The sequence below is a fragment of the Pelodiscus sinensis genome, unplaced genomic scaffold, assembly GCF_049634645.1.
Source record: "Pelodiscus sinensis isolate JC-2024 unplaced genomic scaffold, ASM4963464v1 ctg35, whole genome shotgun sequence".
Classification (NCBI taxonomy): domain Eukaryota; kingdom Metazoa; phylum Chordata; order Testudines; family Trionychidae; genus Pelodiscus; species Pelodiscus sinensis.
This window is the reverse complement of record NW_027465908.1, coordinates 5,528,656-5,556,521: the sequence shown is the minus strand read 5'-3', so window position 1 is coordinate 5,556,521 and position 27,866 is coordinate 5,528,656. Positions and strand designations below refer to the sequence as shown.

General features: G+C 44.1%; 1 protein-coding gene and 1 long non-coding RNA gene across 6 annotated transcripts in view; one reads left to right on the top strand and one right to left on the bottom strand.

The window, feature by feature from the left end:
* LOC142824491 (PR domain zinc finger protein 10-like) overlaps positions 1–27,866 on the bottom strand; it is a 105,819-nt gene that overhangs the window by 60,076 nt on the left and 17,877 nt on the right. For all 5 annotated transcript variants that reach the window (XM_075916507.1, XM_075916506.1, XM_075916505.1 and 2 more), the window contains exons 2-8: positions 26,689–26,878; positions 24,073–24,237; positions 21,800–21,859; positions 18,097–18,216; positions 16,891–17,110; positions 15,927–16,168; positions 14,761–14,964 (exon numbers count right to left, since the gene is read on the bottom strand). In XM_075916507.1, the coding sequence (XP_075772622.1) occupies positions 14,761–14,964; positions 15,927–16,168; positions 16,891–17,110; positions 18,097–18,216; positions 21,800–21,859; positions 24,073–24,237; positions 26,689–26,781 (1,104 nt within the window). In that variant the 5' untranslated portion in view covers positions 26,782–26,878. The remainder of the gene's footprint in view (positions 1–14,760; positions 14,965–15,926; positions 16,169–16,890; positions 17,111–18,096; positions 18,217–21,799; positions 21,860–24,072; positions 24,238–26,688; positions 26,879–27,866) is intronic.
* On the top strand, positions 1,277–27,866 carry LOC142824492 (uncharacterized). Its single transcript, XR_012899352.1, has 4 exons — positions 1,277–1,400; positions 1,852–1,930; positions 6,953–6,989; positions 27,078–27,866. It is a non-coding gene; the product is annotated as an uncharacterized LOC142824492 (long non-coding RNA).

Sequence of the window (27,866 nt, the reverse complement as noted above, 5' to 3'; positions counted from 1 at the left end):
GAGCAACCCGCTGCACTTGACTGCGAGCAAACCGGAGCGCCTGCACGTTCTCCTCACTGGGAGAGGACCTGTATGCAGCCAGTGCCTGTCTCCTCTTCTCAATCAGGGGCGTCAGCCCTTCAGTGTGGGCTTCAAACCAATCAGCAGACTTGACTGTCTTCTTCCCAAAGATAGATATCGCAGTATCATAAATAGCGTCCCATAGTTGTTCCCATCTCTTGCTGACGGGGCAAGGCCTCTTCAAGTGCTTGGACAAACTCGCATACTTTTGAACGGTCACGAGTCTTACCAGTGTCAATGCGTGGCCTCCCTTCCTTTCTGGAGCGAAAAAATCTTCGCGGCTGGATGTACACCTTACTATACACGAGCAAGTGGTCAGTATCACAGTCTGCGCTGCGGTAGCTGCGTGTCACCCTGACACTACCTAAACGGCTGCGTTTGGTGAGGACAAGGTCAAGCTGGTGCCAATGTTTCGACCTTGGGTGTCGCCACGAAACTTTGTGCTGGGGTTTGACGTTGAAAAAGGTATTGGTTACGCAGAGATCATGTTGGGAGCAGAGTTCAAGGAGGCGCTGTCCGTTTTCATTCATCTTCCCTGTACCAAACTGTCCTAGACAGGATGGCCAACTGTGATGGTCTCTGCCAACTCTGGCGTTGAAGTCGCCAAGGATGAATAGCGGCTCATGGGAAGATACTTCACTGATGGCAATACTAAGTTCATCATAGAACTTGTCCTTATCTTCCTGGGCAGAAGTTAAAGTAGGCACATAAATGCTGAAGATGTTGGCCATGCCCACTGATTATTTGAAGCTGGATTTTCAGCATTCTCTCAGTTCCCACATTTGGTGGTATGACTGAGCCAACTAGGTTGTTTCTAATTGCAAAGCCAACACCGTGTTCCCTGGTCTCTTCTGGAGGCTTCCCGTGCCAGAAAAAGGAAAAATCCTTCTCCCAGAGACATCCAGAGGACGATAGCCTTGTTTCCTGGAGGGCTACAATGTCCATCCGCAGTCTTCTCAGCTCATTATTAATGACGGCTGTCTTCCAGGGATTACTAATGATCTGTAGGTCTTCAGTAAGGCCCGGAATAAGGGAGTTACTCACCTCGTGCAGTAACGAGTGTTCTTCGAGATGTGTGTCCCCGTGGGTGCTCCACTGTAGGTGAAGGGTTGCCCTGAGCCGCAGATCAGAGCTTTGTATAGCAGTTTCCCCTGTTGAGTCACGCATGCCCAGGAGGCGTCTCGAGCCCTTCCCGCCTCCTGAGGAGCGTGACTCAACCCCCTCCCTTTCAGTTCCTCGTCTCCGCCCGAGAATTTTGACTCCGAGCAGAGGGGAAGTAGGGAGGGTCGTGGAGCACCCACGGGGACACACATCTCGAAGAACACTCGTTACTGCACGAGGTGAGTAACTCCCTTTTCTTCTTCGAGTAGTGTCCCCGTGGGTGCTCCACTGTAGGTGACAACAAAGCAGTATTCAATGTAAGGCTGGAGGGAGCCGGAGTCATTGTTTAGCAGTGGTAGAGAGTACTGCTGTGGCAACTGCTGAATCGCTCTTGAGTTGTGGAAGGATAGCGTAGTGTTTAGCAAAAGTATGGTCTGAAGACCATGTTGCTGCTCGGTAAATGTCTCTTAAGGGGACATTGCCCAGAAAGGCTGTAGAAGCGGCCGTGGCTCGAGTAGAATGCGCTCGTGGTGGGCATTGTAACGGTCTATTGCCCAGAGAGTGACATTTGATTATACATGTCGATATCCACTTTGAGATTCGTTGCGATGATATTGGTGTCCCCTTGGATCGTTCAGCAATGGAAATAAAAAGTCTTTCGGATTTACAAAATGGTTTTGTTCTTTCTAGGAAGAAGGCCAGAGCCCTCCGGATGTCCAGAGTGTGCAGGCTGGCGTCTGTCTGCGAAGAATGCGGTTTTGGGAAAAAGGTAGGTAATACGATCGGTTCGTTGAGGTGGAATTCTGTACATATCTTTGGCAAAAAAGTTGGGGTGGGGTCTCAGTATTACCCTATCCTTAGTGAAAACTGTGTAAGGAGGTTCTGACATTAGTGCTCCGAGTTCGCTCACCCTCCTGACGGAGGTAATGGCTAATAGGAAGCAGACTTTCATAAAAAGGAAGGGAAGTGGTACTGTTGCCAGTGGCTCAAAGGGAGGTCTGGTGAGGCAATTCAAAACAAGATTTAGGTCCCATAAAGGGGGTGGGGCCTTATGTGGTGAGTACACATTCTGGAGCCCCTTGAGGAATCTCTTCGTAATAGGATGGTTAAAAATGGAGAAGCCGTCTACTGAGGTATGAAATGCTGCTATTGCAGCGAGGTGTACTCTTAGAGAGGAGATTGACAGTCCTGATGCCTTAAGCTTCAGAGTGTAGTCCAGGATGGTATTTAGTGGTGAGGCACGGGGTTCCACCTTGGCTCGCTGTCACCAATGACAGAAACGTGTCCATTTCTGTTGATAAGTTTTCCGAGTAGACTGCCTCCTGCTATGGAGGAGGATGTCTTTTACTCGCTGGGAGCAGCGCTCTTCTACCTCCGAGAACCAGAGAGAAGCCATGCGTGAAGGTGCAGGGTATTGAGTTGTGGATGCAGTATCTTGCCGTTGTCCTGAGACAGTAGGTCCATCCGGTATGGTAGTGGGTGGGGTGGCTGGACCGCTAGCCTGTGAAGGTATGGGTACCAGGTTTGGCGAGACCATGATGGTGCAATCAGGATGACTAGGGCTTTGTCTCTCAGGATCTTGCACAGAACTCTTGGGATGAGCGGTATGGGAGGAAAGGCGTAGTGTAGGGGGGCTGTCCATTTGATTAGGAAGGCATCCCCCAGAGAGTGTTTGCCAAGTCCCACACGCGAGCAGAATTGGGGACATTTGGTGTTCTGGGTAGAAGCGAAGAGGTCTATCAATGGCCATCCCCATTGATGGAAAATTGGGTTCGCCACCTCCGTATGTAACTCCCATTCGTGGTCCGTGGTGAAGTTTCGGCTGAGGGAGTCCGCTTTGGTATTGTTCACTCCGGGCAGGTATGATGCTATGAGGGTTACTTGGTTGCGGATACACGCATTCCACAGGCAAATAGCCTCCGTGCATAGCGAGCGGGAGCGGGCTCCACCCTGTCTATGTAGAACATCGTACAGATATTGTCTGTTAGGATGCGGACTGTGTGATTGGCGATGTCGGAGGCAAAGTGTGCACAGGCATTTCTTACTGCTCTCAATTCGAGGAGATTGATATGTAAGAGTGTCTCGTTTGGGGACCACCTGCCTTGAACTTCGTGGCCATCCATATGTGCACCCCAGCCGAGCAGGGAAGCGTCTGTGGTGATTTGAATAGTGGGTTCGATTTGTTGGAACGGAACCCCCGCCAGAAGATTGTTTGACACTGTCCACCATTGTAAGGATGCGAGCACGTCTGGTGGGATAGTAACCGTTTTGTTTCGAGGGTGTCGTGATGGGATATAAACGGCTGCAATCCAGAGCTGGAAACATCGGAAGTGCAGACGAGCATGGTGGACTACGTAGGTGGTGGAAGCCATGTGTCCCATTAGTTGGAGGCATGTAAGTATTCTGGTGGTAGGAACTGCGAGCATCCCGTTTATAATTTTTTGCATGGTTGCAAACCATTGTTGAGGTAGGTATGCCCGGGCTGTAAGTGAGTCCAGGCGTGCGCCAATGAACTCTATATCTTGAACCGGGTACAGAATTGATTTGTCTTGGTTGATTAGAAGGCCTAGACGACTGAGGAGGGCTGTGGTCGTATGTATCATAGCGGCGGTTTCGGCGTATGAGGATCCTTTTAGGAGGCAATCATCTAGGTAGGGAAATATGATGACGTTCTGCCCTCTGAGATACACGGTTACAACCGCCAGTACCTTGGAAAATACCCTCGGGGCTGATGAGAGGCCGAAGGGAAGAACCTTGTACTGGAAATGGTCCAGTCCCAACGTGAAGCATAGGTAGCGTCTGTGGGCGGGGTGGATGGTTACATGGAAATAGGCATCTTGGAGGTCGAGGGCTGCGAACCAGTCCCCTCGATCTAGCGCAGGAATGATTGTGGAAAGAGTGACCATCTTGAAACGCTGTCTCTTGAGAAATTTGTTCAATTTGCAGAGATCCAATATAGGTCTCCAGCCCCCCGTTCTTTTTTCGGTCAGGAAATAATTTGAGTAAAACCCCCTCCCGTGGAACTCTCGAGGTACCCTTTCTATAGCCCCAATGGCAAGGAGCCAATTGACTTCTTGTTTTAGAAGGTCCTCGTGAGAGTGGTCCCTGAAAAGGGACGGGGTAGGGGGAAGGGTAGGGGGGATAGAAATAAAAGGGATGGTATAGCCCACTCGAATTATCTCTAGGACCTAGCAGTCCGATGTTATGGATTCCCACTGTGGGAGGAAGGCAAGCAAACGGTGGTTGAATAGATGGCCATGTTGAGGTGCGAGATCGAGTGGGAGGTCTTGCAGACCCTCGACCAAATGTTCAAATTTGCTGCTTAGATGGTTGGTTGGCTGGTGGGCGGGCTTGGTTGGGTCGCCTTCTGGGACCTCTCTGTCTTGGTCTGTTGTCCTCATAAGGCCTCTGTGGTCGATTGTATTGTCCATATCGGTATCGATTATATGAATTATATGGAGTGTATCGTCTGCGTTTATATGGTGGCGTGCCCATGCCTAGCGTGCGAAGTGTGGACTTAGAATTTTTGCTGTTATGGAGCATTTCGTCCGTAGTAGCTGCAAATAGCTTTTGTTTGTCAAATGGCAAGTCCTCCACTTTGGGCTGGAGTTCGCGTGGAACTCCAGATGACTGGAGCCAAGAGGCTCTACGCATCACCACCGCTGTAGCTGTAACTCGGTCTGCAGTGTCAGCTACATCCATTGCCATTTGGAGAGCGGCGCGGGCGATCATATGGCCCTCATGAACTATTGATTTTAAGATGGGTCTTTTGGAGTCGGGGAGATGTGCCATTAGTTCTCCCAGTTTTGAGTAGTTGTCAAAGTTGTGATTTGCTAAAAGAGCAGAGTAATTTGATATTCTGAGTTGTAGGGTTGAAGAGGAGTATACTTTCTTGCCAAAGGAGTCCAACTTTTTGTGGTCCTTGTCTGCATTGCCCGTCCTATACTGTGGAAACTTCGCTCGTTGTTGTACTGAGTCCACGACTAGTGAATTAGGTTGTGGGTGAGTGAAGAGAAAGTCATTGTCTTTTGAGGGGACAAAGTACTTTCTGTCAATTTTCCTGTTAGTTGGTTGGATAGATGCAGGCGTCTTCCAGAGATCTTCTGAAGTTTCCATGATTGCCTCGTCTATCGGTAGGGCAATCTTGCCCTGTAGTGTCGGATGTAGATTCTTTAACAATTGATATTGTTTCTTCTGCACCTCTTGCAGGGAGACATTCTGGCTTGTCGCTACTCTCTTGAATAGTTCTTGGAACTGTTTCAGATCGTCAATCGTTCCAGTGTCTGGTGGTACTACGGCGTCCTCTGGTTGTGCATCCAGGGCATCAGAGTGTGTGATGTTTACTGACTGAGTATCTGAGTCGTTGTTTGAGATTCGTTCCACCTCATCCTCCGAAAAACTTGCTGGAGTTAGGGGTTGTGGCCGAGGCAAACTTCTCCAGGATGCAATGGAACAAGGTGGGGAGCGGTGTCCATATGGCTCCCAGTGTTCCCACGGTCCCCATTGCGGTGGATAAGGTGGAGGTGGGTAAGGCCAGTATGGGTGCCATGGGCCATGTTGTGGCGGAGCCCTATAATGGTGAGAGCGAGCCTTCTCAGGTGATGGATGTCGTGAGGAATAGACCGTGTGGTGGTCATCATCAGGAAGGGGAGCGTTGTGGAGAGACGACGGTGACATCGATCTGGGAGGGGATCGCCTTGACGGAGACCCCTCAGGAGAGTAAGAAGTAGAGGGCAGGCACAGATCATGATGTCCACTGTATGGATCAGTCTCTTGTTGGGGCTGATCCCTAGGAGTCTTATCTGGCTGCTTGTCTGGCTGTGGGAGGACCAGTGGAGCATCTGCTGTTGCCAGAGGCTTCGTAGACTGCCCATTGTTTTGCTGCGGTGCCGTGGCTTTAAGAGGCACTGCAGCTTTAAGCCGCGATGTAGGTTTCGGCGCTGCGGAGACTTGGAGCAGCGCCGGGGCTGGAAGCGGTGCCGGGCTGTGAAGCGGCACCGCGGTTTGAAGCGGCGCCGGCTTTTCATGCCGTGCCGGCTGCTGAGAATGGTCCCGGGGTGCCGCAGAGGCTTGAAGCAGTGCCGGGACTGAAAGCGGTGTCCTGCATTGCCCGTCCTATACTGTGGAAACTTCGCTCGTTGTTGTACTGAGTCCACGACTGAAAGCCGGGACTGTCGCTTCCCATGCTTGCAAGCGACACCGCAGTTTGAAGCGGCAGCGGCTTTTCATGCCGTGCCGGCTGCTTAGAGCGCTCCCGGGGCCGCTCAGCTGTTGAGCGCCCCGATACCGGTGCGGAGTGGGAGGATCGCCCCGAAGCCTTAGTGGCAGGGGACTTCCCATGCTGGTGTGCCTCTCCTCTATGTTTGCGAGAGGAAGAGGCTGGAAGAGAGCGGGATGCCCTGGGTCTCGGGGTATTTTTGGAAGGTGGCAGAGGCTCTTGCTGCGGTGCAGATTGTTCTCCCGCAGGCTGTAGAGCTTTTTCAAATAAAATCATCCTGAGGCAGAGCTCACGGTCTTTTCTGGCTCTTGCCGTCAGGGAATTGCAGTGGGTACAGTTGTGTGGAGAGTGAGTCTCCCCCAAACACCGTATGCAGTCAGAGTGGCCGTCTGAAGCCGGCATTGGGTCCCGGCATTGAGCGCACTTTTTAAACCCTGAGGAGCCGGACATTGCAGGCTCTCTCGCTCTTGAAATTACTATATTGTTATAGTTTATGTGGTTTGCTTCTTCTTCTTCTTCTTTTTTTTTTTTTTTTTTTTTTTTTTAAGTCTTTATGTGTTTCCTGTTTGACAGGCGGGAGAAAGCCGGTTCACCAGAGTCTCGGTCTGAGGTAAGTTCAAGTCCCCCCTGAGGGGGGGGATTTAACTAATCTATTTTTCCTATTTCTAGGTTTTTTTTTTTTTTTTTAATAAAGAAACAGGGAAAGAGTAACTAGGATAACAGGGGAAGCTAAACTATGCCTAAATTAGTAAGAGGAAAGCAGTCAGATAATCTGACAGGGAGCTCCTAAGTGCTCCGTCCGCTGACGAGGGCGGTTAAAGAGGAACTGAAAGGGAGGGGGTTGAGTCACGCTCCTCAGGAGGCGGGAAGGGCTCGAGACGCCTCCTGGGCATGCGTGACTCAACAGGGGAAACTGCTATACAAAGCTCCGATCTGCGGCTCAGGGCAACCCTTCACCTACAGTGGAGCACCCACGGGGACACTACTTGAAGAAGAACATGGTCCTTACTTTCCATGTGCCCAGCCTGAAGGCTGGATTACTTTGTCGCTTGTTTGTTTTGCCTGGTGTAAGGTTAACGATCCACCTGTTGGTGATTCCCTAAGCCCCACACATCCAGTGGAGCAAGTGGACCATGGCGAGGCAGCACCTATTTGGCTGGGGGCTGCCCAGCTTGAGGCAGGCAGTAGCTGCCCAATGAGATCCGAAGACCTCTTCCACCGTCGGAAGCCACCTCTGGTGCCTCACTCTACGACAATCAAGTGCAGTGGCTTAATACCAGTAACTGCTGCTTCCCGTGTTGTGTCACCGCTCAGAAAGCGATGCCGGAGTGTCCTCTCCAGGGCGTAGGCCTGGGCAAGTAAGTTGAGAACCGGCTGATGCCCAGCAGCAGGATCCCCCTCTCCACGCCACTGATTTAACCCAAGGGAAAGGCGAAAGCCAGTACAGCTTGGCACCAATGTCGTCGCAGGAGCTGCCAGAGTGAGGTTGAGTACAACCTCAAACTGCCTTAGGGGCTCCATCTCCGGATTTTTCCTCAGGGTTTACTCCCAAAGCCTTTCCCATAACTAGGTATCGCAAGGCAGCGGAGGTTTTAAATCAGGGTTTCCCTTCTCCTAGGTGGGTGGCCTTCCCAGACTCATGAGCCCCACCTGCCCGAAGCAACTGGTTTTAAGGCGCCAGTCACCCGCCTTCGCCCCTTCTCCTGTCAGTACAAACAGTTTTGCCGGACTTAAAAAACTAAGCCATACGTGAAGGCCAGGAGCTGGACTTTGGTTGTCAGAGGGTATTGGAGACGCATGCCATGGGAGCATTTTATAGATAGTGGGAGCTTACCCCACTATCACCCCCGACTATGACAAACCTTTGAAACCACTAGGGCATAGCACTTCTTGATACAAGCGGTTATCCAAGAGGAGATCCACTGGGAGGACACAGGTTGACCCCTCACCTATTCAGCAATGGCCACAAAGAGACGAGGTGACTTCCTGAATGGTTTTGTCCTGTCTAAGTAAAAAGCTAACACCATGCGCACATCTAAAGTGTGTAAAGCCTGTTCTTTCCCAGATGCATGCGGCTTGGGGTAAAAGACTGGCAGGAAAATAACCTGAAAGGTGTGGAAAGAAGACACTACCTTGGACAGAAAAGCTGGGTGGAGGCAGAGCCTAACCTTGTCTTTGAAAAACACTGTGTACAGGCGATCCGAGGTGAGCGCCCTGAGTTCGGATACCTGGCAGATGTGAGTGCCACCAGGAGAGACACCTTATAGGACAGGTATAGAAGGGAACATGTCGCTAAAGGTTCGAACAGGGATCCCATAAGTTTGGAAAGGACCCCGATTTAGGTCCCACTGGGGGACAGGCCTGTCCAACCCTTTCAGAAACCTGTTGACCACTGGGTTAGCAAACAGAGTTTTCCCCTCTTCCCCTGGGTGGAAGGCCGAAATGGCTGCCAAGTGAACCTTGATAGAGGAGGAAGAAAGGTCCTGGAGCCTGAGGTCTAACAGGTAATCCAGGATCAAGGGGATCACAGCTCGCTGTGGGTGTACCCTCTCTTGGGCAACCCAGATACAGAACCGTTTCCACTTAGCCAGGTATGTGGTCCTAGTGGAGGGCTTTCTGCTACCCAGTAATACTTCCTGGACCCATTCTGAGCACTGAAGTTCCTCAGCCGTTAGCCATGGAGCTTACATGCTGTCAAATGCAGCGAGTGCAGGTCTGGGTAGTGGAGCCTGCCCGAGTCCTGAGTAATCAGGTCCAGGAGCAGCAGGAGGGTCATGGGTGGCGTGTGTCTAGCAGGGGACCATCCCCTGTTAGGCCTCCTCTTCTTCTGCGATGCTGGAGACTGAGACTGGTATCGAGGTCTCTGTAGGCACGGTGCGGGGGGGAGGGCTGCACTGACACCGGTGCGCTGTGAGGACCCGGTGCCGACTCCAATGTCAGTACCAGCTGGACAGCCGCCTTCATAAGGATGATCTTAAGACGCGACTCTCTCGCGTTTCGTGCACGGCTTAAACGCCTTGCAGATTTTGCAGGCTTCTGTGAGGAGCCCCATGCACTTTAAGCATGAGGAATGAGGGTCATCACGGGGCATAGGCTTGTGGCACTTTTTGCAGGACTTAAAGCCTTGCGGGCCGGGTATGCCTTGCCACAGGCACACGGCGCGCCGCGGCGGGGAGCAGCAATGAAAACAACAAACAACAAAAGAGTCTTTAACTTAATTGCAGGTACTTAAGCTAAGTGAAGAAACAAACAATACTGAAGACAACTATTGTTAGATGAGCTGAGGGTTGTTCCAACGACCGTCACGGCAGTAAGACGGAACTGAGTGGGTGAGGGGGCCAGTAGGGGTATATATGGGCCACTATACCAGCGCCACTCCAGGGGGCTCCCCGCTGGCCCTAAGGATACTGCTGAGGGAAAAACTTCCGACGACACGTGCACGCTGCATGCACACACATAACTGGAATGCACATGAGCAATCACTCGAAGAAGACAAAATGGTTGTTCTTCTCTTTACAGACAATACGCAGCAGGGCATGCTGAGATTAATTTTAAAATGCATCTGAGATAATAGTAGATTAGAACATCATGCCCCTGTTTCGTAAAGAAAAACCTGGACTCCCTGTAATTTAGAGAATAGGGATTTAGGAAACCTAATCAAGAGAGAAGAGAAGAAAGCAAAAAACAGAAACTAAATCTTGGAGAAGGATTTCAGCAAAGACAATCACAGTCAGGGTTCTAGTGATGTTTCAGAGGTTACCAACCCATCTCATTAAAAAGACTGACCTTACAAATGTTTTTTTAAGATGAGCCTTAAACGGGATTTTAGGCTATGACTACACTAGACAGCTTATAGCGACATAGCTGCACAGATGCTGTGACTCTGTAAGATCTTTTGTGTAGCTCCACTATGGCAATGGAAAGAGTTGACTTAATTAATCCACCCCCAATGTTGGGGAGGGCAGCTAGAGAGCTGTTCACACTGGTGCTTATGTCTCTCTGGGGTAGGAGGCAGTTATTCACAACTCTTAGCGACATAAGTTCTTGCAACATAAGCTGTAGTGTAGACCAGTGTTTCTCAACATGTTTTTATAAAGTACACCTTTAAAAAAAATTGTAAGTACCCCCAGTACCTATAGTTTTCAGACATGCACAATTTTTTTCTACTGTTGCAACACATTTGTTTAAACAACTTAATCATAGCCGGGCGGGTGATTAAATTTTTGGGTGTAAAAAGTACAAAAATAATAAAATGCTATAAAAAACTCAAAACAAAAATTCAGTTTTCTCCAAATTTCGATTGTGTTGACGTACCCTCCCCCCCCCCAGACTTCTGTCGAGTACCTCTGGGGTACTTGTACCACTGGTTGAGAAACACTGGTGTAGACAAAGACTTTCCAGTGACAGACTTATGATACATTTAGAATAATGATAGAAATGTAGCCGTGTTAGTCTGGTGTAGCTGAAACAAAATACAGGACTATGTAGCACTTTAAAGACTAACAAGATGGTTTATTAGATGATGAGCTTTCGTGGGCCAGACCCACTTCCTCAGATCAGATAGTGGAAGAAAATAGTCACAACCATATATACCAAAGGATACAATTAAAAAAAATGAACACATATGAAAAGGACAAATCACATTTCAGAACAGAAGGGGGATGTGGGGGGAGGGGGGAAGGAAGGTGAATGCCTGTGAGTTAATGATATTAGAGGTGGGGAAGGGTAGATGTCTGTGAGTTAATAGTATTAGAGGAGATAATTGGGGAAGCTATCTTTGTAATGGGAAAGGTAGTTGGGGTCTCTGTTCAGCCCCCTGCGGAGAGTGTCGAATTTTAGCATGAATGCCAGTTCAGAGGATTCCCTTTCAAGTGCAGATTTGATTCATTTGTGTTGGGCATTGATTCTTTGTGCTGGATGGGAGCTGGAAGCATGTAGCTAACTGTACGAGTCAGTGGGTTTTCTGTAGAGGGTGGTGTCCAATTTTCCATTGTTGATTTGTACTGTGGTGTCCAGGAAATGGATCTCTCGTGTGGAATGGTCCAGACTGAGGTTAATGGTGGGGTGTAGGTTGTTGAAATCTCTGTGGAATGTCTCCAGTGTTTCTTAGCCATGCGTCCAGATCATAAAGATGTCATCGATGTAGCGTAAGTAGAGAAGGGGTAAAAGGGGATGGAAATTGAGGAAACGTTGTTCTAGGTCAGCCATAAAGATATTAGCTGACAGACCCAAGAAAACCAACAATAGAACACCACTTGTCATCACCTACAGCTCCCAACTTAAACCTGTCCAACACATTATCAATAAATTACAGCCTATACTGGAACAGGATACTAAACTCCAAGAAGCTCTGGGAGACAGACCCATATTCTCCTATAGACAACCACCTAACCTCAAGATGATTCTTACCAACAGCCTATACTGGAACAGGATACTAAACTCCAAGAAGCTCTGGGAGACAGACCCATATTCTCCTATAGACAACCACCTAACCTCAAGATGATTCTTACCAACAGCCTATACTGGAACAGGATACTAAACTCCAAGAAGCTCTGGGAGACAGACCCATATTCTCCTATACATAACCACCTAACCTCAAGATGATTCTTACCAACAACCACAGGACATACCACACTAATACCAACCCTGGTACTTTCCCTTGCAACAAACCCCGTTGCCAGCTTTGTCCACATATTCACTCTGCTGACACCATTATTGGGCCTAACCAAGTGAGTTATAAGATCAAGAATACATATTCCTGCGCATCCAGAAATATAATCTATGCTATCATGTGCCGAAAGTGTCCGTCTGCTATGTACATTGGACAAACGTCTCAGACACTTCGCCAAAGAATCAATGCCCACAAAACAGACATTAGACAGGATCACAAAGAAAAAACAGTTTCTTGCCATTTCAACCAGAAAGGACACTGTCTTAATGACCTACTCACCTGCATCCTACTTCAGAAGACTTTCAAATCTGCACTTGAAAGGGAATCCTCTGAACTGGCATTCATGCTAAAATTCGACACTCTCCGCAGGGGGCTGAACGAAGACCCCAACTACCTTACCCATTACAAAGATAGCTTCCCCAATTATCACCTCTAATACTATTAACTCACAGACATCTACCCTTCCCCACCTCTAATATCATTAACTCACAGGCATTCACCTTCCTTCCCTCCCCCCCCGCACCCCCCGCATCCCCCTTCTGTTCTGAAATGTGATTTGTCCTTTTCATATGTGTTCATTTTTTTTAGTTGTATCCTTTGGTATATATGGTTGTGACTATTTTCTTCCACTATCTGATCTGAGGAAGTGGGTCTGGCCCATGAAAGCTCATCATCTAATAAACCATCTTGTTAGTCTTTAAAGTGCTACATAGTCCTGTATTTTGTTTATGATACATTTGTGTGTTTCACTTTTGGGAGGGCCGAATCTTATTTCTATGCAGAAGCCTAAAATGATATTCATGCTGGAGTCATTAGCAGGTATTTGTTCTTTCCCAGGCACCGCACTGAGAGGACAAACATTTCTGGAAAACGGAAACTAACAGCTCATTAATAACAAAGGTCTATGAGTCTGACAAGCAATGTGAGCTTCTGCTTTAATGACCCTCCTGGCTCCATTCCCACACACAACTTACTGTTTCATGAATATCTAATTAGAGAAAAGAAAATATACAATGAAGCTGTTTTAACTCTTATTTATCAGCCTGTTTTTTACTCCCAAATGACACTTCTAAAGCACAAAACAAGATTAAAGGCTTATCTACATGCAAATATATGCTGATTATACCCAAAGTGTGATTTCACATTGGTTTAGTGAAACAGGAACAAAAGGCCATATGGACACTCTTAAACTGCTTCAAACCAGGCTTATATTAATTCAGCATTTTTGGAACAGAAAAAGTGTCACTCCTTCATCAAAATAAAAGTGTATATACCAGATTTTGCTCTAGTTTAACTACATGGGTTTAAAAGAAATTTTTGTTAAACTCTTGAAACAAGTGTGTAGAGAAGGCCTGAGAGAGAGAGAGAGAGAGAGAGAGAGAGAGAGAGAGAGAGAGAGAGAGAGAAGAAACAGAACAGCAAGAAAATTCCTGACAACAGCAATCAGCTTTCTACCTGCCCCCTAGTTCTCAAGATGGATATTTGAAATTAAAGCAGCTTCTCCCAATCATCCCATGCTAATCTACATTAGGGATGTAATAGTGTAGTTAATTAACCAATTAACTAATAAGCAAAAGCTTATCAGTTACTGCTATATAGTACATGCCTTTGCCCCCCCCCCCCCCCAATAAATTTTTTAGCAGGCTGGTCAGCAGTGACTCTGCATTTAAAGTGTATTTGGAGCCAGGCAGGCTGGCAGGCTGGCTCGTTTCTGGCTCGTGCCGGGTCCAGGAGCTCAGACCCCGCACTGGACAGGGGCTGCCGTCACCCCGCACAGGGCGACAGACAGCAGGTCTGCAAGGAGAGCTGGTTTTTAAACTGACTCCCCTTGCGGACCAGCTCCTGCCTGGCATCCCGTGCCACTGCCTCTGATATAGCCTATAGGTTACTCAACTATTCTATAAGAATTAATGAGGTTAATCAACTATTCAATTAACCGATATTTAACATCCCTAACTTACATGAAAATAAAATGTTTTCAATCTAGGAAAAATGTAACTTCATATTGTTTTCAAGTAGAAATATAAAAATTAAATTGCATGTGTGGAGTATAAGCTGCAAAAGTCACAGGAAAGTTGGGTGAAGCAAGAGACCTCATTACTTTAAAGAATACTAGAACACCAACAACCAGTGACATACATGTGGCAGATGGGACAAAGAGGAAGAGAAAGAGAGCGATAAGAAGCTCCCCCCCAACACTGGTTCCTGCTCCCCCCACTTGCTGCCTCCCCCCACTTGCTGACAGAGGCAGCAAGAGCGGGAAGAAGTGACTAGTCAAGGGCCTAGTTAACTAGTCGCTTACATTCCTAGCTAGGAGTACACTATTAAAGAGGGAGAGCGAGAGAGAGGGAGAAAGTTCATTTGTACACATTTATTTTAAGTTTCCTCATTCAGGATCTGATCCAAAGCCTATTGAAATCAATGACAGTTTTTCTCCTGACTGCAGTGGGCTGTGGATCAGGTCCCCATATGTTTTGGCTAGCTAAGTAAGTTAAGAAATTGCTCAGACTATTTTAGAGCAATAAGCCCTAATGTTTAAGGCCTTGTATACACTTGAGTTAACCAGGTCCAGGGACCTGGCAATAACAGGATTTCAATTTGTAGCTTAGGTGGAACATAAATGAGTTGAGTATTTGGGATATTTTTATACAATTCGATTCACTTTCTTTCCCAATATAAAGGAGAGTTATGAAGGGTGAACGTCTCATACCTTCAGTTCCTGTTTGGGCTCCACATTCTTAATTGTTGTATAATAAATATGGTGGCCATATTGGTATGCCACCAGGTTCTGCTCCAGGTGGTTCTGGGCTGGACGTACAAACATCATCCAATTACAAAGTGCCTCACTAGACAGCTCAAACCACAGGTCCTCTTGTAGATCCCTGTCTTTTCTGTCGCCCTTCTCAAGAGACACCTGAGTCAAAAATCAAAATACACAGAGTGGTCAATGTTCCACAGTGGTCACATAATACAAAGGAATTGGAGCCCTTTAAAATCTGTTCTGGCAATCACAGCTTCTCCGTGAGGAAGGTAATGCAGTCAGAGCTGAGATTTTCACTTTGCCCACAGGACTCTGGCAATAGATGTAACTTAAAAAGGTGCCTAAAAGTAGACACCGGTGGAATCTAGGATCATCAGGGACATGCAAAGCCAATGAAGCCACTCACAGATGGTGAGTGGAAGCATTATGTTCATTGCACTGACCATATTTCTATACCTGGCGTACCACTGTAAATAGGCCACCGAAGCCAGAGATGGGGAAGACCTAATGTATTAGTTTAGATGGACCAGTAATCTTCAGGCTGTGCCTCTACAGAGTCTCAAGGCTCTTTGTGGCCTCTCCTCCACTGAATAAAGGAGTACTCCTTACTCGCAAATCAGTAAGCAAAAAGATCAGAGACATTCAACCATTCCTCTTCCATCCAAACAGACTTAAAAAAGGAAGACGATCCCCCTTCCCTCTAGAAGTCAGGGGAGGAGGGGGCGGAAAGAAGAAATGTAGCCAACTAAAGTCACAGCATGCCACAAAGCAATGCCTGCAAAATGTCCTGAGATGGATTTGCAAAGTTTGTGCTGGTACTTGAAATTAGCCTGTACTAAAAGTGAAACATCATACCCACGGTCATGAGACACGTATGTCAGAGCACAATAGTCTAACTGGATGACAAGTAGCTCTCTGCTGTATGAGGTTGGGAAGAGTTGCACTGCACTGATATGAAGGTGTCAGGAGAATATCTGTGATAAAGTCAGAACAACAGACTCTAGGGCATGAAAAACAAGGAGTGTAAGGTCTCTCTCTCGTTCTCTTTCTCTCTCATTCTTTCTTTGTCTGTCACACACACACACACACGCATGCACACGCACGCACAGTGTTACCTTTAAATGGATGTAGCAGTCTTTCAGTTCAGTTTGTCTGACCAACGGTCCCTCCACGGGGCCAAACTGTGTGCGCTTGGGAATGCGTCTTTTGGAGAACACTCCCCCTAAAAATCTGTCTATATAAAGTACTAAGGGGAGGCTGGCTCTTGCTCTGGTCAGCACTGGCCGGTTTGGGATTGGATGCAAAGGTCCATGTTTCGGACACACCGAGGGATGTGCGTTGTTACACTCTTCACACCCTACAAAACACACAGAGAGGACATAAATAATGGACATGAGTTCCCATGCACGGGCATAAAGAAAGGCCCTTACACACAAGATATAATCTTCCTTTAAGCACCTCTGACTTGACTATTTGTCAGAAACTTCTTTAGGTGCAACACCAGTCAGGCCAGTGGTCTGTTTATGCTTTAAGTAGGGTGTCATCTTAAAATGAAACAGAAGAGAAGTCTCCAGATTTACTTATAGCAAACAGTGCCCTCACTCCTTGAGAGCTTCTCATAGGCTCCAGCTAGAGGAGAATGCAGCTGTCCATGGACTCCAGCTGGAGGAGAGTGTGGCTGTCCAGGGAGAGGAGGAGAGTGGAGTGGGACTTGACCTCATCCCCCTGCCCTCTCCAGGCAAGTGCCCTATCCCCAGGCCACCCCACCTCCTTAGCTTCAGGGTGTCCCTTATTCTGCCTTCCACCGGGGCCAGCCTGGGTGTTGGCTGTCCTGTCCCATCCCTCCGGGGGGGGGAGGGGAAGGAAGGGGCAGGACTTGAACCCACCACCCTGCCCTCCCCAGGCGAAAGTCAGATAGGCTGGTGTGAGAATATTTACTGCAGGTGCAATCCAAACATGGTTACAATTTCTAAATCACTGCATGGTCTTTGACTTCGCTTACCAAATGGCAGAGAAAAAAACCTACCAACCAGGGAAGCATAAAGGGGCAATAAATTAAATACTTCCTCTTATACTTACATAAATCATGGGGGTCAAAAGGTCGAGGTGGATCTGGGTCCCATTCATCCAAATCAGTATCTTCCGCGTCTTCATCTTCATCTTCATCTTCATCGTCATCATCATCATCTTCCTCTTTTGTTTCCATTGTACCCATTGGGTTCTGCAGAGATGCTAATGGATCAGAACCATCCACTGCATCCATAGGAGGTAATACCTGGTTATGCACTGGTAATGATGCCTGAGGAAGGAATTCACAGCACTGAGTTAGATGGCTCTTCTATCCAGAAGGGATCAAAGCTCTTTGTTTCCTTTGGTAACTAGAGAATGAGGGATCGTGAAATCATGTGTATATGACTGCTGAAGCTGTGTCCTGTAATTCTTCACTATATTGAGACCCTTGCTGGGTAGGAGCTTTGTGAAAATATCTACCCGCCTCCATTAAATAGTGACAAGCAGGAGGATGCACCAAATGAGAGGAGAATTTTGGATCTTAGCAACTGAACAAAACCCATTCCCCATCCATGCTTGAAGAAAGTACCTTGGGTCTCTAACAATCGCCCTCCTACCACAAAAGCAAATGAAAACAACCCCTACACAGAGGCAGAATTCACAGTCTCACTCTCTCACACATACACACGCGCACATACACACAGGCAGAGTTCAATGAGGCAGCAGATAATTAAGAACTAAATGCCTAACAACATAAGACAAGGAGGCTGATTCTTTATAGCTAAATGGTATTTGGTTTTAGTTCTGATTTTAATGAAGATTTTCTTTCTCTTCTCTCACACAGAAAGCAAAGGTAAATTCTACACACTGTACAAAATATCCCAACTTCAAAATAGGCATCTCATAACAAAAAGATTATATAAAGTGTCTTAATAGACTACTAAAAAGAAATCAGCAGACACTGGTCAAACAGAATAATAGAGATTACTAAATTTGATATTCAAAGCCTTGGGAAAATATTTTAAAGTGATTGCTTCAGAGAGAACAGTCCATAGGCCATGTTTCAATGATACATTGAACAAATACCCCCGCTCCCTCAAAAAACCCTCCACATTGCATGATGAGACTGTGGAGTGCTCTAGAAGCCTTCACCAAAAAAAAAAGTTTTTTGCATCACTTTCCACGTCACTCAGACGTATTTAATCATCACTTTCCATGGGGCAGTAAAATCAGAGTACCTTTACATTTAAAAGAAACAGGGTCCTGGCAACTTACTCTGTCTGTTTGTGGCCCCTGCTCCAGAGCCATTTGCCGAGGGGATTCAGCAACGTTGCCGAGCACGGAGAGGTTTGTAGGGTTCATGCTCTGAGCAGCAGCAGGCAAGAGCACAGTTACCTAAAATCATAGGCACTCATTTTAGCACTGCATCATTTCATCAGTCATTTAAATATGGGCAGTGCCCTGCATGCACAGCTTCTTTGCAACATGAAAAAATGCAGACTTTGAAAGATGTTTTTGGTGATGGGCCTGAACCAAGCACCTGGACTTATATATTCCTGAATTTGAGGAAAACGGGTTCTGAATTTTGCAGCTTTGGAATATTCTATCTCCAGCTTTCAACTTTAATTTAAGGTCCTTTCCAGTCTTAGATTAAAACCATGCTAGCTGCAAGTGTGTTCAAATGCCCTTTAGCTAGCTGGGTTCTGTTAAAAGTAGTGTACTGGGGACCTTGTTTTTCCTTTGGTTCTCCCCATATACACATATTTCTCACCCTTTTCTATTCCCTTGTGACAAAGGAAATAGCTCCTTAATTTCTTCTCTGTTTCTTTTCCTTAAACAAACCAACGGGCATTAAAGAAACTAATAATAATGAGATTAAACTGAGAGTTGGAGCACTCAAAACTTAGAAGATTCCAAATGTTAGCATTGTTTTCTGCTTTCCACTTATCTATGCAGTTATTTTACATAATGCTCATCACAGTGCTGTCTGAACTTTCACTTTTCCTAACCATTCACACTGCACTAGTGCTAGAATTGCCTATAATTTTATAAGCAGTCTTTCAATTGAGACACAAACCTTCACCCATCTATAGAGAGACCTTGAGAGAACTAAAACCAGAACAAAAGATATGCAGTCAAGAATAGAAAGGGAGAAAGTCCCTCTTATAGATATATACATATAGAAAGGTAGTATATATTTTCTAATTCTAATTCTGCTCTAAAAGAAATAATATTAGAACCTAGACTTTACTGTGAGCTAGAATGGGCACAACAGAATGGATTTATTGGCCAGTATAACAGAGAGCTGTAAATTAGTGCAATTCCCTAAAAGCCTGCAAATTATTCTCTCAAGGCACTTCTACACAGCAGGGCTAAAGCTGAAATAAGCTACGCAACTTGAGTTATGTCAATTGCGTAGCTTAAGTCGAAATAGCTTATTTCGGCTTTTGGCGCTGTCTACACAGCAGGAAGTCTGACAAAAGAGCACTCTTCCTCCAACTTCCCTTACGCCTCATAAAATAGGGGTTACAGGAGGTGGAGTAAGAAGTACTCCAGCTCAACATGATTTCAATATTATGTTGAAATAATGGCTTGTAGCGTTGACGTAGATTATAACACTGCTGTGTAGACGAACCCTCAGGGAACAGATAATACCCCCTCAAAATATACATGGATACTCAAGTTCCTAGTTCCTTGGAGTTTGTTGTTGTTTTAACTGGTCTAATTTATAAAACGGCTTCAAAATTATGGCTGCAAAGAACAGTGTGAAAATTATCAGGCTGCTGCCAAGAAGACAGCTGAAATTAACTGTCTGGCATTGACATTTCCTGGTGCCAAATGGCAATGCGATAGGCAGCATTATTCAGTGGCATGACTCCAGACCTGCCGGCAATGAGGATTTAAACAAAGCTTGTGTCTGTGCAGATATCATATTAGAGCCTCCATATATATCACACTTCAAACACATTGTTACATTCATCTCCATGAAATGCACTGCAAGGGACCAACATTACTTTTAACAAAAGTCTTGGAATGGCTCTTTCAAATCAAGTTCCTTTGAAAGACAAAGGAGCCTTCATTATTATTTTAACTGTGATGATTAGTTCAGATTTCACACAGGAAATGTGTATGTAGAATACTCACTGAAGCAGCAGCCGCCCTAATGATATGATAACAGTTCACAAACAAATGGAAGTCCTAGCCTGGGAAAGTTATGACATAAAAGATGTTGGTGTATGGGTGGGACCTTGGTGGGAGGTTAGGGGATATAAAAATAAAATGCTTAGGTCCCATGTAGTATATCCTATCATTATCACGAGTTGGGATGTGAGCCAGTATATTTGCTGTGTTTTAAGTACATAACTTGCTTTGTGTATATAAGGTTTCTGGATTTAAGTTTGATCATATATTTACAGCTAAAAGCCTGCTGAAAAAACAGATTATACGGACAATAATATGGTGGGGTTTGTTTGTTATTTTTCAATGTGAATCCAGACTGGTAAAAAATGCCAGAATGGCAACTATGCCTCTATCCACAGAACAGACAGAGCACAGACAACAGTGCAGTAAGCTTCCTTCACACTGTTGTCTACCAATGTGCCTCAATCCAGATTTGGAGGGTCACTTCATAGCAGTGAGAAAGGAGCTTGCTCTCCATGTCTGTTCATTCCTTCAAATCTGTTCCCCAACTACCCATAAGATTGCAGGCTCGAATAAATTGTAATGGTAGCTTTTGTAATGTGGAACTGATTAAAACCCATCATCTTACTTCATATAGGCCACTAAATATCTATCAAATGATTTTTAAATCAGAAATTACTTTGAACCAATAAACTAGAAGTGAAATTACTTTATCTTATTATCATTTCCTTGAACTTTCCAATTGCTAGGTACATATTAGATAAAATGAAAAATAATTCTTCCTCACTGTCTCAGAAAAAATACCTTACATCATCCAGCTTTTACAACCACAGCACTAAATTTCATGCTACTTCTAGTCAATTTCAAACTGGTGAGCACACCAAGCAGAAAGCCTGGAATAGACATGGACCAAACAATTTGAGTATTTAGCCTTTACAATCACTTTCCTAGGAAATACCTGAGAAATGTTTGGCAAATTAAGAATTTGATCCATAGTCCACTGAGATCAGCAGAAAAACTCCATTGACTTCAATGGTCCTTGGCTCAAACCCTGAAGGAGGAAACCTAGATGTCTTAGCTACCTAAAAACCAAGGCTATGTCTAGACTGGCATGATTTTCCGCAAATGCTTTTAATGGAAAAGTTTTGCTTTTGCGGAAAAGAGCATCTAGATTGGCACGGACGCTTTTCCACAAAAGCATTTTTTGCGGAAAAGCGTCTGTGCCAATCTAGACGTGGTTTTGTGCAAGAAAGCCCCTATCGCCATTTTCGCGATCTGGGGCTTTTTTGCGCAAAACAATACCGCATTGCCTACACTGGCCCTCTTGCGCAAAAGCATTTTCAGACAGTAGGAAGTCAATGTTCTTGCGGAAATTCAAACGGCCAGTGTAGACAGCTGGCAAGTTTTTCCGCAAAAGCAGCTGCTTTTGCGGAAAAACTTGCCAGTCTAGACGCAGCCATTAGCCAAAACAAAAATCATCACAGCTCTATTCTCCCATTTGAAAGGACGCTGTCAAACAATTTTCATAATATTAAGGAGGAAAAAGCCAGTGTAGTAGCAAAACCACCCCTTTAAAGTTTAAAGCTGAATTCTCTAATAATCTTTCTACTCATTTATACATACATTGGTCAAGACAGCCCTGGCTTGTTATTGTAAGGCTTCCTTCTCATGATCACCAAAAGGCTTGTATTGAATCATTAAAAGAGAACATGATTTGTTCTGGACATAACTCCAAGATCCACAATAGCATATGCAATCCACAACAGAGCCCCTTTACGCTCCGACAGCTGTTTCACTGCGTTATACAGGATCCTTCAGGAAAAAAAATGCTTCTCACCTGCTGCGTTGTGGCATCCTGCTGGACATAAGCCACTTGGGACGGATCTGTAAACAAAGTCTAAACAAAGCAAAAAAGGCTTATCAAGCTGGTCTCCATATACTGCCAAATCACAGAAGAAGAGTTACCCTCTTGCTAAAAAGCAATCTATGTAGAATTATTTATTTTATTGAAGTTCAGAAGTGCATATTACTGTGGGTAGCACCTGTATTCAACTTATCCCAAGTAACGGTATATATGTAGGAAGTAAACTTAAATTAGCAGCAGTTCCATAAAAGGATAATAATTTTACATTTATATATCACCTTTCATTCAGATACCCAAAAAGGTCTTTACAGACCTTACTGACGGAATATATGAAATAATCATTTTCCCCATTGCTAAAGGGTAACAACCTCTAGGATGAAATACAGCAGCTGTTTAACAGTTGATAGCAACACTACAATACAATTTACAGCAAAAATTTAGACATAATGGATTCTATTGAAATTACAGGACGCGTTAGATAGGGAAAACGTTTACCCAAAATGGAATTGAGTGAGGAGCAAAGAAGCTGGAGATGGAAGACAAACTACTAATTCCATCCTTCTGTAAGTGTGAGGGAACTCCCCTTAAAAGAAAATGTAGCCAACAACTCTTATATTTGAACTTGGCATGGAATCTTTAATGGGTACAAGTGGTCAGGAAGTTAGTTTTTAAATTCTTGTAGACATGACACCTCCAGTATTGTTTCAGGACTAAGGAGTGCCACCTAGTAAACCAGCATGATCACTTCTCACACCACTTCTCTGGGAAGAGAAAACCTCAGGAAAACAAAGTGATGACAAAGGTCAACTCTGCTTGGCTTCTGAGATTTGAGAATATTACAGTCTGAAGGGTTCTAGATGCATGCTGAATAAACATGATACTGTAAAATGCAATCAGTACTTTACAATGCACTGTGCTCAAATGTAAGTTAATGTTCTAGTTATACACTCTACAGCATATTTAGTTTTTTAAATATTTGATTAGTAACTTTCTAGGCAATTACCACTCATGAGCCATCTCCTTTCACAATACCTCAGTCTCTCACCACTTTGTTCTCAAATTGCATGGGATCTGCAGACTGCTGGCAGTCCATGCATGATAGTATGAGAAAGTCTGCATATACTAGCTCAGAGTTGTATTATGTAGGTAGAAATTTAGGCAAAAGGCAACTCCCATATGCCAAACACAGTTCTTTTACAATGTTAATATTAATGCTGCCATATCAACAAAAGGTATGTCTACACTACCACCCTAATTCGAACTAGGGGGGTAATGTAGGCAACCGGAGTTGCAAATGAAGCCCGGGATTTGAATTTCCCGGGCTTCATTTGCATAAAGTCGGGCACCGCCATTTTTAAATGTCCGCTAGTGCGGACTCCATGCCGCGTGTAGCCGCGCGGCACAGAGTCCGCACTAGCGGACATTTAAAAATGGCGGTGCCCGGCTTTATGCAAATGAAGCCCGGGAAATTCAAATCCCGGGCTTCATTTGCAACTCCGGTTGCCTACATTACCACGCTAGTTTGAACTAGGGTGGTAGTGTAGACATACCGAAAGGGATTAATTGTTCTTAACAAGATCTCTTTCCCTTTAAATATATATACAAAAGAAAATATACATACATATATAGCATATATTTTATGTGATATCAGAAGCAGCAGTTATTAGATACTTATTTAATCTAATAAAAATGCAGGACAGATATCAGGTCTCTGAAATCAATAGTTTTGCCAAAATAAGGACTACTGGGTTAGATCCTCAGACAAAAAGTGCTATACAAGTACAGACTCTCTTGTTATTATTAATTACCAGAACAGCACTGTGTAAAATAAGGAGACTGTATCCAAGAAAAACATGGATTAAGCAGCACTTCTTCCTCTTCTGTGTATTCACGTCCTTCTACAGCTTTTAGCATTTTATGGAATATTGTGTGGGCACAATTTCTGCAGGGATTACATGTGTTTTAAAAAATACCTCTGTTTTAATTACAATCCAATCTTACTGAAGAGAAATAGCCAGTACTTTGTGATTAATAGCTTTGGCGTGATTACAACATATGTAGTTGATTGGAATGAACAGTACATATTCCCTCTTCACCAGTGGTTCAAGAGAGGTAGTTGTGCATAGCTGATGGCCATTATACAAACCACATAACTTTGTAGGTAGCTGGTTTTAACCCTGAATTAAATTATTATTCTGTATAGCCCTTAGGGGGCAAAAAGGGGATGGATGTGGAATGACACATGCCTGCGTAGCCTCCACAGGATGGATGTAAACCAATGTGTGCTCTGAGGTGTCCACTGAAGTGTAAGAGGTTCCATCTGCTGTGTAGACGACTTGCTGAGGGGGCCGGTCCTGATCATCACTGTACACAATTTGTGCCACTGCTCCACCTTCAGGGACAAAGTGCACCTAGAGGAGAAATGAAGATGATATACAATAAATATCCTATGTGAAAGTATCCACAAACACACTCATAATAGCCATCTTCAACATGTAAAGATCTCCTAAGTCCAATCTACATAGCTAATTATTTATGGACGTAACACAAAAAACATTGTATAATTTAGATGAAGCAGTCTAATCTAATGCCAGCCAGGCCAAAACCTGGACATAAAAAGCACCATACGCTTTCTTTTTTCCTCTGCATTTTAATTAGAGACATAAATGTTCATACACAGTCCTTCCTAACATTCTTCACCCTTCTGCTTTTAGCAAAAAGAAGTTGATGTGACACAGAACAAGGCTTGTTCATTTATATATACTTTTTCAATTCATTTTAATATGGTTTGTGGATTTATATTATTTCATTCATTCAGTTCTGTATTTGGATAGTAAATACTGAGTTCTTATTTGAATAACTAAAATAATTCATTAATGTACTGATGGCATAAAGCAACAAAAACGATTAAAGGTGTAGAAAACATGACATGAGGGAAGACTGAAAGAACTGAGCTTCTTTAGATTAGAAAAGAGAAGACTGAGAGGGGACATGATAGCGGTTTTCAAATATCTAAATTGCCTAGGGAGGTTGTAGAATCTCAATCACTGGAGATATTTAAGAGCAGGATAGATAGACACCTCTCAGTGCTTGGTCCTGCCATTTGGGTAGCAGACTTGACTCGATGACTTCTCGAGGTCCCTTTCAGTTCTCATGTTCTATGATGCTTCTGCAAATGATACTACTATATACTATAAAGTTGGAATGTGATATGTGGAACTATTTCCCTGTAAGATGTACATGCAGAAAGTTATTTGATTGGAAAAAAATATAATTGCAAAAATTATTTGATAGCTCCTAACACTGCTAATGGGATACAGAGATTCCACCTTCAGGCCAGCAGTTCATATATCGCAGATTGTGACTGAAATTGTTATCCACACTTGTCCAATTGTTTGGTCGCCTTTCTGAAATGAGTTGGTGTACTCCATCGGTGTACTCCATCTTGTTGCCAGCAGGCAACTGGTCTCTTCTTTGCAACTTTGAGCTGAGTTCTCAGCATTTTTGAAAACTGGGCCACTTATTTAAGTACCTAAATATGGAATTAGGAATCTTATTTTAGGTATCCATTTCCAAAGTATCTTAGCTAGACTGTAGGTACTAAACTTTCAGAGTCTGAAATAAAATTCACATAATTTTATTAAAGCTTGTTATAAATTAATGTATTTTGTTTGCCCTTTTCAGAATTTTTTCCAAGAAAATACCTGTCCATCTTAATTTAGGCACTAATTTTACAAACAATAAACAAACAAACAAAAATAAATAATTATGAGAATAATATTTAGCACTCATTCAGTGCCTTTCATTTCCAGGACGCTGTGAAAATAGTAATGAATCTGCACTACCCTCCTTTGCAAAAGCCAGAGAAAGTATTGTTATTCCCATTTTACAGCTGGAGATGTTGAGCTACAGAGAAATGCAATTTCTTGCAAAGTCTAGGGAGCAAGTTATTCAGACAACCAGGATTCCAAGGCCTTACTCACAATCCTGTGCAAATTCAGCCAAAATTTGTTTTTAGTATATATTTTAATCATTCTTTACACTGCTGAGACCCTGAGCAACAGTTTCGTACTAATATTTAAGAACTAAAGAAGAAACTGCTTTGAAATTAATGTGAAACTGATCAATCTTAGTTTTGCTGTCCAAACTGAGTGGAATGCAAAGAATAAAAAATGCGCAATGTTGAATAAATGAGATTTTTATAAATCTAAGAGTCAGTAATAACCACGGTTTAAAAACATTTTTGCATATGTATTACTCTTGACAGTGATGCTTTGAACTGATCCACATCAGTGCTAAAAAAATTAAAGAAAAGAAGATGTGTGATGATATGAATATGTTACACTTTCAGTGAAAAAAATGGTGGTAGGAATTTACTACGCAAAGTATTATGGGCTTCATGTGATTAATCATACTGACATCAGTTAAACTAATTCAATGAATTCTTACTCATAAAAGAAGGAATGGGCTGTAGCGGTCACTGGAAATTACATATTTCCTTTTCGCATTACTCCTTCTGCATTTTAAACTTTAACCAAAGGTCTGATGATAAAATCAGTGGAAGGTTCCAAAGATCATGCCCCTCAAAATGAAAAGTAATAGTTAATATCTCTCAGAGCTATTGTTTCAGACTGTCTGCAAACTCAGTCTTCACAGCATTGGTTCACACTCAGTTCAACTGCTAAAACTTTACTTTGAAAACACAGTGAGTGGCTAGGATATGATTTCTTCTCAAGCTTATCTTTTGAAGCACAAGATGGCAGGCTTCAGGTAATTAAGTACAAAAGTGTTGGGCAAGCAAGCCCAGCCCAGTCCCTGGCTCTACAAAATAATTAAAGAAATTTCTAGGAGCAGCTAGTCACCTGAGCAGTATTCTGTTCCTGTTCAGCAGATTCAGACCACACTTGTGGACTTTCCTCTTTCGAGTTCATCTCATCCCTGCTGTGATGCTCCATTGTGCTAGCTAATTACTGGAACGGTGCTTGGCTGAACAGATTCATCTGCTCACCACGTCTCTACTCACACAAAACAAGGTGATCTTCAGTAACATGACTATAACAAGAGAAAAGAGACCAAAGATATTAAATAACAGAGTACATTGCAATCAATTTCAACTGAAACAGAAAGCCAGCGGAAAGGTGCTGCTATCTGTCACATGCAGGGATGTGCTGTTATGGCAGAAGTCTTAATTTTATGAATAACTGTACTCTGTTCTTTTTCCCAATTCCTTCTGTATTTTCTATCACAACAGATGAGGAAATAAGCCAACAACTGCAACTGGCAGAGCTCCTGAGGAGACCTGGCAGAAACAGAGACCCAGGGAGGAACATCCTGCAGCACTGAATGTGACAAGTATTGCATAGTGGAAAGAGAAGTTTTTAAAAAATCATTTTGTGACACTGTACCCCCCATATTCTTATACAAATGTATTTTAATAGGAATATTCATAATTCAAATATGCTTTATGCAAAATGAGGCATGAAATCTATCATTGGAGTTCTTATAATCTCCTCAATGTGTATATTATATTTGTGTGCACGTATCATTCCTGTATTTGAAGTTAGAAATACGCAGTATAAACATGTTTATTAATCTAGATGTGCTAGTAAAAATCATTAGTGGTACTTTAGAAACCTAATGGCCTGGTACTCAAGACTATTACCTGTGAATAGTCTTGTTTTTCCAGTGAACCTGGGCTATGGTTGGTCCTACAAAGACATGTGACCATGACACCTGACGTTGGAATCCATCTTGAATTTTGCACTTTTCCATGGGGGTAGGAGGAATTAAGCAAAGATTTCCCATCCTGGGGAAATTCTATTTAAGAAATGGGAAGCAAACAATGACTGTCTTTAGCAGGCTTCACAGACTACTCCCCACCCTAAGGCTGTGTCTAGACTGGCCAGTTTTTCCAGAAAATCAGCTGCTTTTCTGGAAAAACTTGCCAGCTGTCTACACTGGCCGCTTGAATTTCCACAAAAGCACTGACGATCTCATGTAAGATTGTCAGTGTTTTTGCAGAAATACTACGCTGCTCCCA